Genomic DNA, 12660 nt, shown 5'->3' on the forward strand with positions numbered 1-12660 from the left:
TCTCACAGGAAATGCAAGATGCAAGACCTGTGTCAGGGAGGGCAATTGATTTTTTTTTGGGGGGGTTACAGGGACTCACTAAGATCATTCACATGGCAGTAAGATTACCTGGGTGAAAAGAAAGAGGCCTCACAAATTATTCCTCCTGTCCTTCCTGTGGTCCAACATTAACATGGGCACATTACTGGTATACTACCCTGCCATGTCTCTTCTCATTACCCAAAAGAATTGCTACATTTATACAGCACCTATCTTATCCCACAGTGCTTTACTGTCAATGATATGCAGTTGGTGCTAAAATGCAGGGAGGCCCAGCAGTTAAATGAACGCACAGTGCAATCCCACACAACAGAGAACCTGGTTTTAGATGAAAAGTGAATGTTTCCAACTCGTGATACACAGCCAAATGAAAAAGGTGAGTTGGTTCAAACACCCTATTTGGAGTGACAGCACCTTGGACAGTGCAACACTCCTGCAGTACTGCACTGGAATATGTGCTGGAGTCGCTGAGATGGCACTGTTAACCACTCCCACTGTTGACCCTCCCTGATAGCTGGCATGCCCATCCATGCCCAGGTTACCTTGATATCTTCGGGCCGTGCCACCTCAGCCCGCTTCTCCTGCAGCTTCTTCAGGATGACATCGAGCGTCACATCCACCGGTGGCTTCTGCACCTTCTCCGCCGCCTCGGGCTTCTTCTCCGGCTCCTTCTCAGGCCCCTTCTCCAGTTGGGAGCCAAAGCTTTTCGGGAGGGTATTGCTGCGTTGCCTCATCTGGGGGACAACCCCTTCCTCAGAGACCTTCAGCTTGGTGTCTGTCCACGAGCAGGCAGCGAGGAAAAGGCAAGATGGATGGGCCAGAAAAAAAAATCCTTTTTACTCAACTCGTTAAAACACTTTCACTTCCAAAACATCTTCCAAGAAATGCAAGTGGCCTCCAAGTTTATTTTTTTTGTTGTAACACTAACAATATCTCATGGGAGGCCACCAAACTAAATGAGTGAGATTAATATCTTAGCATGTCAAAAGAATGGGGTTTTATGTGACTGATAAATGGAAAAGTGAGAGAATCTAGGAGGAGGCAGAGGAGGGATCTGTGGGATAGATGCCGGATAGGGGAGGGGTGGAGTTTTAAGGAATACCTTGAAGGAGGAGAGGGAGGTGGAAAGGGGAAGAGGGTGTGGGGAGGATTGAAAACAAAGACAGGTTTAGGGAGAGAATTTTCAGGTCCAAAGGCCTCAAGAGTTACCTTTCAACTGCTTGCGAAGCTTTGCGAGTTCATTCATCCACTTCAGCACTTCTGGGTTTGTGGCTTTGTCGCTGTGTGAAGGCTGAGAACAGAGAGAGAAAAAAAAGACATACAATGACAATGACAATTCCTGGTTATAATAAACTGAAGAGGACAGCACCACAATAATGAAAATAAAAGGAGATAATGAAAAGAATGTATTTTTCTCATCAATCTGGGTTCTGAAAGGGATGTTAAAAGTGGTAAGTATGAATTTGGTGCCATTGGCCAGGCTAAGTGGGCCTTGACAACGCAGTAGGCCCAAAAGCCTGCACCAAAAAGCTGAACTTGGTCAAGACATTCATGTCGTGAGCAGCAAGAGAAATAAATATTTCAAGCACTTAATCACTGTTCAGTCTCCCTGTTCATTTACGTCCATTGTCTAGACTCAGTAAAGTAACTGGTAATGTGCTAAGGCCACTGACAATGATCCTGCACTTTCAACTGGCCTGTTTCCACCCTGTCTGCCTCCATTAACTTCCACAAATCAATACAAACACCAACAACATGCAAAAAAATGATTTTAAAAGTCCTAAAAATGTTCTCAGGATATTAATCTCCATTTCCTATATATTCTTGGCTAATCCCAGAGAGCTGGCAACATTACTTTGTGCCAGGGACTGGGAGGTGGTGGAGTGGGGGGTCTATTAAGCTTACACCTCCTGTTGGAGCAACACAAGTTTCAGTTTGGGTGAGGCCAACTCACTTCAGTTTTGAAAATAGCGTGTGGAACATAACATTTGTTCCTCATTTATGAAGTGTGAATTGGCACTTTTGGTTGTCAAAGTGACCAATTAATTGCCCTGAGGTTTGACAAACATCTCATAGCTTAAGACCGGCCTGATTATTAGAGTCAGGACTGGCAAAGCTACCTTCAGCCTCTCTCAGGATTGACTGCGCATTGCGTTCTTGGAACATGTCACCTCAGCTGCAAGGATAAATGCCAAGAGGCCTAGTGAAGCCATGCTAGTGGCAATATCAATTGAACACTGCCATCTGCACTCTCCAATGAAACAGTGATTACACTTCACTGCTCTGTGACACATCCTGAAAGAGGTTACATTTCACCACATACCCCACCTCCCTGTTTCAGCTTCTTTCAAAAAAACTCAACTTACGCGGTATCTTCGCTCTTCCTCGAATTTCTCCTCGAACCTCCTGATCTTCTTCTTCAAGTTCTGGATCCTCCGGGTCATTTGTGCTGGGGTCAGCTCCTCCCTCTCGTCGTCGTGGGAACCGAGGGACGAACTCCGACGCCTGCCAACACCAGAGTGAGAGCACACTCGCATTAAACTGTGATGCGCCTATTTTAAATCCAGCCGCTGAAAGAAACGCCTCGTGCCAGCCCGTAGAGGTAAGCTCTGATGTCTGAGCCTTTTGCTGAGGTATGTGCATTGGCAGCTGTTACAGTGAGGGTCATGCAAGGAGGCCACACAGCCAACTGTGCTAGAGGGTTAAGGTGAGGGTCTTTGAGAGAGCCATCTGCTCAGTCACAATCCGCCTCCCTCCTCCCAGAACCCCTGCACCTTTCTTTCATTGTAACGCATTTTACTAATTCCCCTTTGGAAGTTACACATTAAACTGCTTCCAACACTCAGTATATTCCAGATCAACCTGGTTAGCTTAAAATAAAATTTTAAAATTTCCTTTCACCTCCCCTCCCCTTTGGGTCTTTCCTCAAATTAGATTACAACTGCTTGCTTTTGACATTGTGGTAGAAATAGAATTGCCGCTTTGGAGCGTGTCACTCTGACAAGCTTCATTTTTCTAAACGGCTGACGTTGTGAAAGCATGGCATGCCTCTTTACAAACAAGTCCTACAAAGTATCTTGGAGAGGGTTTGGAGAAGATTTGGCTGTACATTTGCTCGCTGAGTTGGAACGTTTGTTTTCAGACGTTACATCACCATACTAGGTGACATCATCAGTGAGCCTCCTGTGAAGCACTGCTTTTTATTTACATTTCCTTGGGTTGGTGACATCATTTCCTGTTGTGATGTCATTTCTTTTCTTTTTTCCCCCTCAGGGGGTTGTAAATGGAATCCAAGTCAATGTGTTTGTTGATGAGTTCCGGTTGGAATGCCATGCTTCTAGGAATTCTTGTGCGTGTCTGTTTGGTTTGTCCCAGTCGATGTGGTGTCCTTCCTCATCTGTTTGTAAGGATACTAGTGAGAGTGGGTCATGTCTTTTTGTGGCTAGTTGATGTTCATGTATCCTGGTGGCTAGTTTTCTGCCTGTTTGTCCAATGTAGTGTTTGTTCATGGTAGCCTACAAACCCACCAACACACTAAAACAACAGCTAATGAACTTGAAAGACCCTGTACAGACAAGCAAAATTAATGTCATTTACAAAATACCATGCAAAAACTGTAACGAACACTACATTGGACAAACAGGAGGAAAACTAGCCACCAGAATACATTAATATTAACTAGCCACAAAAAGACATGAGCCACTCTCACTAGTATCCTTACATACAGATAAGGAAGGTCACCACTTTGACTGGGACAACACATCCATCCTAGGACAAGCTAAAAGAGACAAACACAAGAATTCCTAGAAGCATGGCATTCCAATTGGAACTCATCAACAAACACATTGACTTGGATCCCATTTACAACCCTCTGAGAAAAAGAACAGGAAATGACTCCACCAAACCAAGAAAACCTAAACACATAAATAAAAAGCAGGCCATACCTCCAGTGCTTCACTGGAGGGTCACAGATGATGTTACCTCGTATGGTGACGCAAACTTACATCAAGAACCTCAACCTGAGCTACAAATCTTCTCAAAACATGTTGAAGGAGATTTATCAGAATGATGCCAGGCACAAGAAACACCTGGTAGGATGGACTGGAGAAGCTAGAATCACCCTCCTTGCAATGAGAATGTTACAAGGATATTAATTTGAGCTGTTGAACTACAACAGGTTTTGATGGAACTATCAATTCCACAGGGGACTGGTGCCCTGAGGACACAGACTTATAATACAGCAGATGTGTGTCTTAAAATTACAGGAGGAGGAGAGACTCTGTAGGCTACGGTGATAATTAGCATGTAACTGAAGAGCATTAGACTCCAGACTTAATCCCTGGTCTGTGCTGAGTAATCCAATCTCAGCTTGGGTACATTAAGGATTAGTGGTGCTGGAAGAGCACAGCAGTTCAGGCAGCATCCAAAGTGCAGCGAAATCGACGTTTCAGGCAAAAGCCCTTCATCAGGAATAAAGTCAGTGAGCCTGAAGTGTGGAGAGGTGGGGGTGGGGAGAAAGTAGCATAGAGTACAATGGGTGAGTGGGGGAGGGGATGAAGGTGATAGGTCAGGAAGGAGAGGGTGGAGTGGATAGGTGGAAAAGAAGATAGGCAGGTAGGACAAGTACGGACAAGTCATGGGGACAGTGCTGAGCTGGAAGTTTGGAACTAGGATGAGGTGGGGAAGGGGAAATGAGGAAAATCTGTTGAAGTCCACATTGATGCCCTGGGGTTGAAGTGTTCCGAGGCGGAAGATGAGGCGTTCTTCCTCCAGGCGTCTGGTGGTGAGGGAGCGGCGGTGAAGGAGGCGCAAGACCTCCATGTCTTTGACAGAGTGGAGGGGGAGTTGAAATGTTGGGCCACGGGGCGGTGTGGTTAATTGGTGCCGGTGTCCCGGAGATGTTCCCTAAAGCGCTCTGCTAGGAGGTGTCCAGTCTCCCCAACGTAGAGGAGACCGCATCGGGAGCAACGGATACAACAAATGATATTAGTGGATGTGCAGGTAAAACTTTCATGGATGTGGAAGGCTCCTTTAGGGCCTTGGATAGAGGTGAGGGAGGAGGTGTGGGCACAGGTTTTACAGTTCCTACAGTGGCAGGGGCAAGTGCCAGGATGGGAGGGTGGGTTGTAGGGGGGCGTGGACCTGACCAGGTAGTCACTGGGCGAACGATCTTTGCGGAAGGGGGTGGGGAGGGAAATATATCCCTGGTGGTGGGGTCTTTTTGGAGGTGGCAGAAATGTCGGCAGATGATTTGGTTTATGCGAAGGTTGGTGGGGTGGAAGGTGAGCACCAGGGGGGTTCTGTCCTTGTTACGGCTGGAGGGGTGTGGTCTGAGGGCGGAGGTGCGGGATGTGGACGAGATGCGTTGGAGGGCATCTTTAACCACATGGGAAGGGAAATTGCGGTCTCTAAAGAAGAAGGAGGCCATCTGGTGTGTTCGATGGTGGAACTGGTCCTCCTGGGAGCAGATACAGCGGAGGCGGAGGAATTGGGAATATGGGATGGCATTTTTGCAAGACACCAACCTTCCGAAGAGTAACCCACCTAGGCCCATTCCGCTATCCTATTCCTCTACATTCTCCCTGACTAATACACCTAACATACACAATCCTGAACACTATGGGCAATTTAGCATGGTCAATTCAACTAACGTGCACATCTTTGGACTGTGGGAGGAAACTGGAGTATCTGGAGGAAACCCACACAGACAGGGGGAGAATGTGCAAAATCCACACAGACAGTTGCCCGAGGCTAGAATCGAACCCGGGTCCCTGACGTTGTGAGGCAGCAGTGCTAACTACTGAGTCTACTTTCCACAAAGTCCTGAAGTGGGACTGAAACCCAGGGGCAGAAACAGCGCCAGGAGGTCCAAATAACTCAAACTAAAGCTGTGCGGGCTTCGAGAGGTCACCGTGGAGTTATTTGGGGGAAGGGGGAAGAATAGCAACATCCAGGCCTCCCCTCCACACTCACCTCATGAAGGAATGGGAATCAGGAGGTGATGGGGGTACTTCTGTATCGTTGAGGAACTGTTGGCTCTGACCATAGGCGTAGAAACGAGGTGACAGCATGGGATCGGAATCCTCCTCCAGCAGTTGGCGAATCAGCCGACCAGCCTGTGGCGATACTCGAGCTTCCTCGGACTCGGCATCTGGGCTCTGCCACACCAGGGGTGCCGAGACAGACTCTGAAACAACAGCAGCCACCAGACAGTGTCAAAAACCTTCACTGCTGAATGACCGTGGTCACCAGTCGCTGCTTTGTAAACCACTGTGCTGTGTGAAAATCCTACTTTTATTAGCCTCAGCACAAACATTTCATTCAGCTCTGGTCATCCTGGGCTTCAAATCAGGGCTGCGTGACCAGTGAAGAGCAGTAGCCACAAATCACTCTACATCCTCTCAAAATACACTGTGTACTCGTACGTGTGTGCATGGTATATTCATTATTTTGTCTGTATGTGCTTACCTGTGTGCATTGGTCAGGGTTTGCATTGCTTGTATTGTGGATGCTGTGTTGTTTAGAGTGTGCATCTCTCGTGGGGGTGGGTGTGTGCACACGCGTGTGTTGGTTTGCATGCGCCTCCATTATATTGTGAATGTGTGTGTTGATCTGAAGTTTGTGTATTGTATTCTGGATATTCGTGCAGATCTGGGTGTATTGATCAGGGTGCAGAGATGTATGTACATGTTGGTCTGGGTGTATATTAGATTGTGTATGTGCATGTGTTAGTCTGGGTGTATATGTTTACATCAGACTGTGGGTCTGTGTATGTTGTCTGTATGTGCACTAATCCATGTGTTCCTCTGTGTGCATGCACATTAGTCTATGACCATCCCAGTGCCTACACTAAGTACATGTATTTACAAATGTGAACCTGCGAGTCTTACACCAGAAAGTGAAATCAAACCCAGCTTTTTTCACCATACTGCATCGAAACCTCAAAGGAAATCCCTAGAGGTGGGAGGCAGAGAATTCAATTCAGAACAAATTCCATTTACAGAAAGCCTTTCTGGGCAAAATGCTAAATATCTTTCTCAAAAATTAAATCTTCAAAATAAATTGCTTATAACTGCGACCAAAAGGACCAGTCCATTCAGCCCAGGATGTTCTGCAATGTCAGTTTTAGCTTATTACAAGAAACAGTTAGTTATATTTAGTCAAAAATTAAACAGGTTTAATTTTCACAATCCTTCCAACATAAATAGAGCGGTAGATAACCCTCCAGCTCAACAGACGCGGTAAAATTAAATCAGAAATACAAAGAAGCTGGAGATTAAAATGCATAAAAATGAATTCCTTAAAATTATATGTTGTTACTTTTAAGAAACAACAAAAAAATGATCAAGTGCCTGGGCTAGAAAACAGCATCCCGAGCCTGGTTGAGAAATAGACAAGGAAAGATTACCTCCCCATTCCTTGCCCTCGGTGAGACCAGTCAGATCCAAGCGAGGGATCTCCAGAGAGGCGCTGCCTTCCAGCGTTGCTGCTTCGGGACTCCTTGGTGGTTTGGCCACGTCGCTTTGACTCAGAGGTTCTTGGATCTTCATGGCTAAACTCTGCAAGCCCCAAACAAGAAGGAAAAAAATGCTTCAATTGCATATATTTTAAAAATCTGCGATATTGAGGGGGAGGTGGGGGAACTTGGAGACGAAGGGGAGGGAAGAGACTAAAAGCCCTCTTCCCCGCTGCTTCCAAGTTCGAACAACACCCTGCACACAGACACAAGACGAATTCCCTGATCGCGGTCCGCCCACTATATTGGGCTGGGAGATCTGGAGACTGCCCATCTGCTTTATCTGCAGAAAAGCCGGCCCTTTTTGCACAGTGACAGACAGCTTCCTCTCCCTACCTCCGTCCACCCCACCCTCCAGCTTGTTTACATCTTACACACAGTACTTGCCATATACATATATATATATATATATATATAAAGCTGTATCCAGGCTGGCCCCTTTGCAAATCTCCTCACCGTCAGTGACAACTGAATTTAACAAAGAGCTAAGGGTTGGGAAGAGAGGAAGATGCTCCCTGAGCAGTCAATATTATAATGGGGGGGGGGGGGGGAAGGTACAGAAGGCGACTGTTGTGAACTGGAGTGTATGTGCACAGTCACACACACACACATTGATGAAGCCTGCAGTATACTCTGCACAAATTCACACAACTTCCTATGGATGAAGTGGGGGCTGGGATCTAAGTGATACCAGGTTGGGCGTGGATTCTCTATTTATAGACAGCGGAAACGTGCCCCCCTACACACACTCCCGCCCGACACAAGCTTCAGGATGAGTGCCGTACGGTCATTACGTGATTCTTAGCGTCTCTCTGAACAAAAGGCGCTTTGGGACACACTGTTCTGGCAATTAGCCAGTACACACCAGCAGGCAAGAGCAGTCAGCTGGCAGTATCGCTCGGCTGCTGGCCGATTCATCGTTTTAGTATCATTTTAAACCCACCCCCAGTTTAGTGTATTTCACAAGAGAATTACAATTCACTGCCGACCCTCCCCCCCCCCCCCACTACTCTACTCCCGAACCTAGCAATAAATGATTGGCTTTCAAAGATTCTGGGTTTCACCGGATACAATTCAGAGCAGAACAAGTCCCTGATAACAACAAAAAAACAAAGGGTCTGGCAGCATCTGTGAAGAGAAATCAGAGTTAATGTTTCGGCTTCTGGTGATTCCCCCCCCCCCCCCCCCTCCTCGGAATTGGATAACAACAAAATATGAAAACAAATTACTGCGGATGCTGGAATCTGAAACCAAAAGAGAAAATGCTGAAAAATCTCAGCAGGTCTGACAGCATTTGTAAGGAGAGAAAAGAGCTGATGTTTCGAGTCTAACTGACCTTTTGTCAAAGCTTAAAAAACAGGAGAGAAATAGGAAGGTGTTTATACGAGGCTGAGAGAAGGTGAGTAAAAAGTGAGGTCTGCAGATGCTGGAGATCAGAGCTGAAAATGTGTTGCTGGTTAAAGCACAGGAGGTCAGGCAGCATCCAAGGAACAGGAAATTCGACGTTTCGGGCCAGAGCCCTTCATCAGGAATAAGGTGAGTCATGGCTCCAGAAGCAAAGGTAGCAATAAAGAAGTGTGGATAACAACAAGTTGCATTCATATATAACCTACAGCTCTTGTGGACGGCTCTTAGAAAGTTAGCGTGTAGGTACAGAAAAAAGCCACGGGGAATAAAAATGGGAGTGGTAATTTATTGCAAGCGAGCTCACGTGTAGAAGACTGTAGTTGACCCTGCCTGGCAACTCCAGGGGGCATTGGCGCCTGTGAGTACTGTAACAGTTCTGGCCTCCTTACTGAAAGAAGCAGGAAAGTCCAATAAAAGTTCATTCAATTTGATGAGAACCTGCCCAATGGGTGGAGATCAAGCTTAAATTCCCAAATTTGGGAGAGTGAGTGGTGATCTAATTGGAATGTCAAAACGTATTGGAGCAAGCGTTTGTGTCAAGAGGTTGTTTCCAATATATGGTAAAAACAATGGCTGCAGATGCTGGAAACCAGATTCTGGATCAGTGGTGCTGAAAGAGCACAGCAGTTCAGGCAGCATCCAACGAGCGGCGAAATCGACGTTTCGGGCAAAAGCCCTTCATCAGGAATAAAGGCAGTGAGCTGGAAGCGTGGAGAGATAAGCTAGAGGAGGGTGGGGTGGGGAGATAGTAGCATAGAGTACAATGGGTGAGTGGGGGAGGAGATGAAGGTGATAGGTCAGGGAGGAGAGGGTGGAGTGGATAGGTGAAAAAGAAGATAAGCAGATCGGACAAGTCATGGGGAGAGTGCTGAACTGGAAGTTTGGAACAAGGATGAGGTGGGGGAAGGAGAAATGAGGAAGCTGTGGAAATCCACATTGATGCCCTGGGGTTGAAGTGTTCCGAGGCGAAAGATGAGGCGTTCTTCCTCCAGGCGTCTGGTGGTGAGGGAGCGGCGGTGAAGGAGGCCCAGGACCTCCATGTCCTCGGCAGAGTGGGAGGGGGAGTTGAAATGTTGGGCCACGGGGCGGTGTGGTTGATTGGTGCGGGTATCTCGGAGATGTTCCCTAAAGCGCTTTGCTAGGAGGTGCCCAGTCTCCCCAATATATGTTCCACTGTGTCCACACACTCAGATTGTGGGCTGGTCGTTCATTAATGTCTTCGAGGGAAGGAAATCTGTCCTTGTTAACTGTCTGGCCAATATGTGACTCCAGACCTACAGCAAATACCGAGTCCTAACTCTTCTGAAGTGGGGTCGAGAGTGTGGCGCTGGAAAAGCACAGCAGGTCAGGCAGCATAGAGGAGCAGGAGACTCAACATTTCTGGTATAAGCCTTTCAGTAGGATGAAACCCTTATTCCTGATGAAAGGCTTATGCCTGAAACATCGATTCTCCTGCTCCTCAGATGCTGCCTGACCTGCTGTGCTTTTCCAGTGCCACACTTTTCGACTCTGATGTCCAGCATCTGCAGTCCTCACTTTCTCCTTTTCTGAAGTAGCCTACCAAGTCACTCAGAGCCAGGGAACTAAATGCTATCTAGTCACCAAAACCTACATCCAATGAACAAACAAAGAAAATAAACATAACACAGGAAACTAGTCTGCGAACACGGTGACGTGGGAATGTTCTTTGATGCTCCAGGGAATAGAAGACAGAAAATCTGAACTCCAGCGCTCGCATGATTGCCAAGATCCAGGGAAGGGCAGCAGGATTCCATCCCTTTTGGCTACTGATTGGGATCCAGCTTTACAAAGCAGCAGTGATTCCCGTGTTCTCATGCTTTGGAGTCTAGGACAACTCATGGAAGGTATCTCAAAGCGGTGGAGAAGGATCAGCAGAGAAGCATACCTGATGCTTCACGTACTAGCTGCTCTGCATGGGTCAGAATCTGTAGACTCGACTCATTAGCCACCTCAGAACCTATTGAATCAGAATGGGAAGCAAGTCATTCTCGATGCTGAGGAACTGGCTGAGGGAGAAGACCTCTGAGGATTTAGAATGACATGTGGAAAAACCTTTTTACACAGCAGAGATTGGAGGTGGGGGTGGGGGAGGGGGCGGTGAGAACCTTGAATATACTGCCTGAAAGTGTTGTAGAGGCAGGTTCAATGCTTGTGAGAATTGAATACTTAATTGAAACTAAACATTGCAAAGCCACATGGAAAACTTCATGGTGTGAAACTAGCTAAGTACCTCGGTGGCACAGTGGTTAGCACTGCTGCCTCACAGCGCCTGAGACCCGGGTTCAATTCCCGCCTCAGGCGACTGACTGTGTGGAGTTTGCACGTTCTCCCCGTGTCTGCGTGGGTTTCCTCCGGGTGCTCCGGTTTCCTCCCACAGTCACAAAGATGTGCGGGTCAGGTGAATTGGCCATGCTAAATTGCCCGTAGTGTTAGGTAAGGGGTAAATGTAGGGGTACGGGTGGGGTGCGCTTCGGCGGGTCGGTGTGGACTTGTTGGGCCGAAGGGCCTGTTTCCACACTGTAAGTAATCTAATCTACCTGTTGAAGAGGGCTAGCAAGGACACCATTCAATTATTTCCCCATTTGGGAAGTTTCAAACAAATTCCTTCAAATGGGCAAAAAAAAGGGAGATTGTAACAATTTGCATTCACAAAGCATGAATCGGTTCTTTTTTTAGAAGTTCTCTTTAAATCTTTGGGAAAATGTTCCTTCAGTAACAGCTCTGTCAATTAAATAGTGTTGCTTTTGAAGGAGATCCATGTATTCCACGCCAGGGCTATTCACTCAGGAGCACAGCTCTGATGCAGCCTAAATAAATTCCTCTTGGCATCTGCCCAGTTCTAACCCATTCAGCTGTAAAGAGGTAATGATACAAAAGATGCCTCCAAAGTTAGCAGCAACAGCTGACCTGAGGTTTGACACTGACATAAAAGGTTACTTGGGAAGAGCTGAAATATTTAAATTGCACCTAGTCACATCCTTAACTTTACAACCAATTAAACACTTGTGAAATTTAGCTACTGCTATAATGTGGGAAATGCAATCAATTTGTGCACAGGGAAATCCTGTGAACCACAACGAAAAAAAAACTTATCAGATACAGGACACCTCGAGAACTCCCCTCCTTTTCAAACTATAGGGATGTTTAAGTTTCACACATGGACGAGAAAGGACAGACAAGGCCTCCACTGAATGTCTCATTTAAAAGACAGCACAGCGTTTCAAAAGAAAAAGGTGATAACCTAACTGCAGATGCTGGAAATCAGAAACAAAAACTGAAATAGTTGGAGAAACTCAACAGGTCTGGCGACATTTGTTGAGAGAAAGCAGAGTTAATGTTTTGAGTCCAGTGACCTTCTTCAGAACTAGCTGTAGCTAGTTAAACCAATCTCTTCCTAGCTACAGTTCTGAAGGAGGATCACTGGACCAAAAACCCTGCTTTCTCTCCACAGATGTTCCCAGAGTTGCTGAGTTTCTCCAGTTATTTCTATATCTAAAAAGGAGAACCAGCCTATTCAAGGCTCTGCACTAGGCTTGAGCCCATAATGCTGACTCAGAGGGAGTGAGTGCTACCACTGAGCTAATTCAACAGTGTAATTTGACTCACGCTCACCATGATTAAGGCTTTTAGGAAGAAGCACGGACAATCATTCAGCATGTTATTCTTCTTCAACAGCA

General features: G+C 46.6%; 1 protein-coding gene across 4 annotated transcripts in view; it reads right to left on the reverse strand.

Annotated features, from left to right (window-relative positions):
- The window catches only part of fam13a (family with sequence similarity 13 member A), a 212307-nt gene that overhangs the window by 18717 nt on the left and 180930 nt on the right, over positions 1-12660 (reverse strand). For all 4 annotated transcript variants that reach the window (XM_060851700.1, XM_060851701.1, XM_060851699.1 and 1 more), the window contains 5 exons: positions 7448-7598; positions 6013-6226; positions 2406-2544; positions 1249-1330; positions 582-814 (listed from right to left, as the gene is read on the reverse strand). In XM_060851700.1, the coding sequence (XP_060707683.1) occupies positions 582-814; positions 1249-1330; positions 2406-2544; positions 6013-6226; positions 7448-7598 (819 nt within the window). The remainder of the gene's footprint in view (positions 1-581; positions 815-1248; positions 1331-2405; positions 2545-6012; positions 6227-7447; positions 7599-12660) is intronic.

The sequence above is a fragment of the Hemiscyllium ocellatum genome, chromosome 36 (genome assembly GCF_020745735.1).
Source record: "Hemiscyllium ocellatum isolate sHemOce1 chromosome 36, sHemOce1.pat.X.cur, whole genome shotgun sequence".
Taxonomy (NCBI): Eukaryota; Metazoa; Chordata; class Chondrichthyes; order Orectolobiformes; family Hemiscylliidae; genus Hemiscyllium; species Hemiscyllium ocellatum.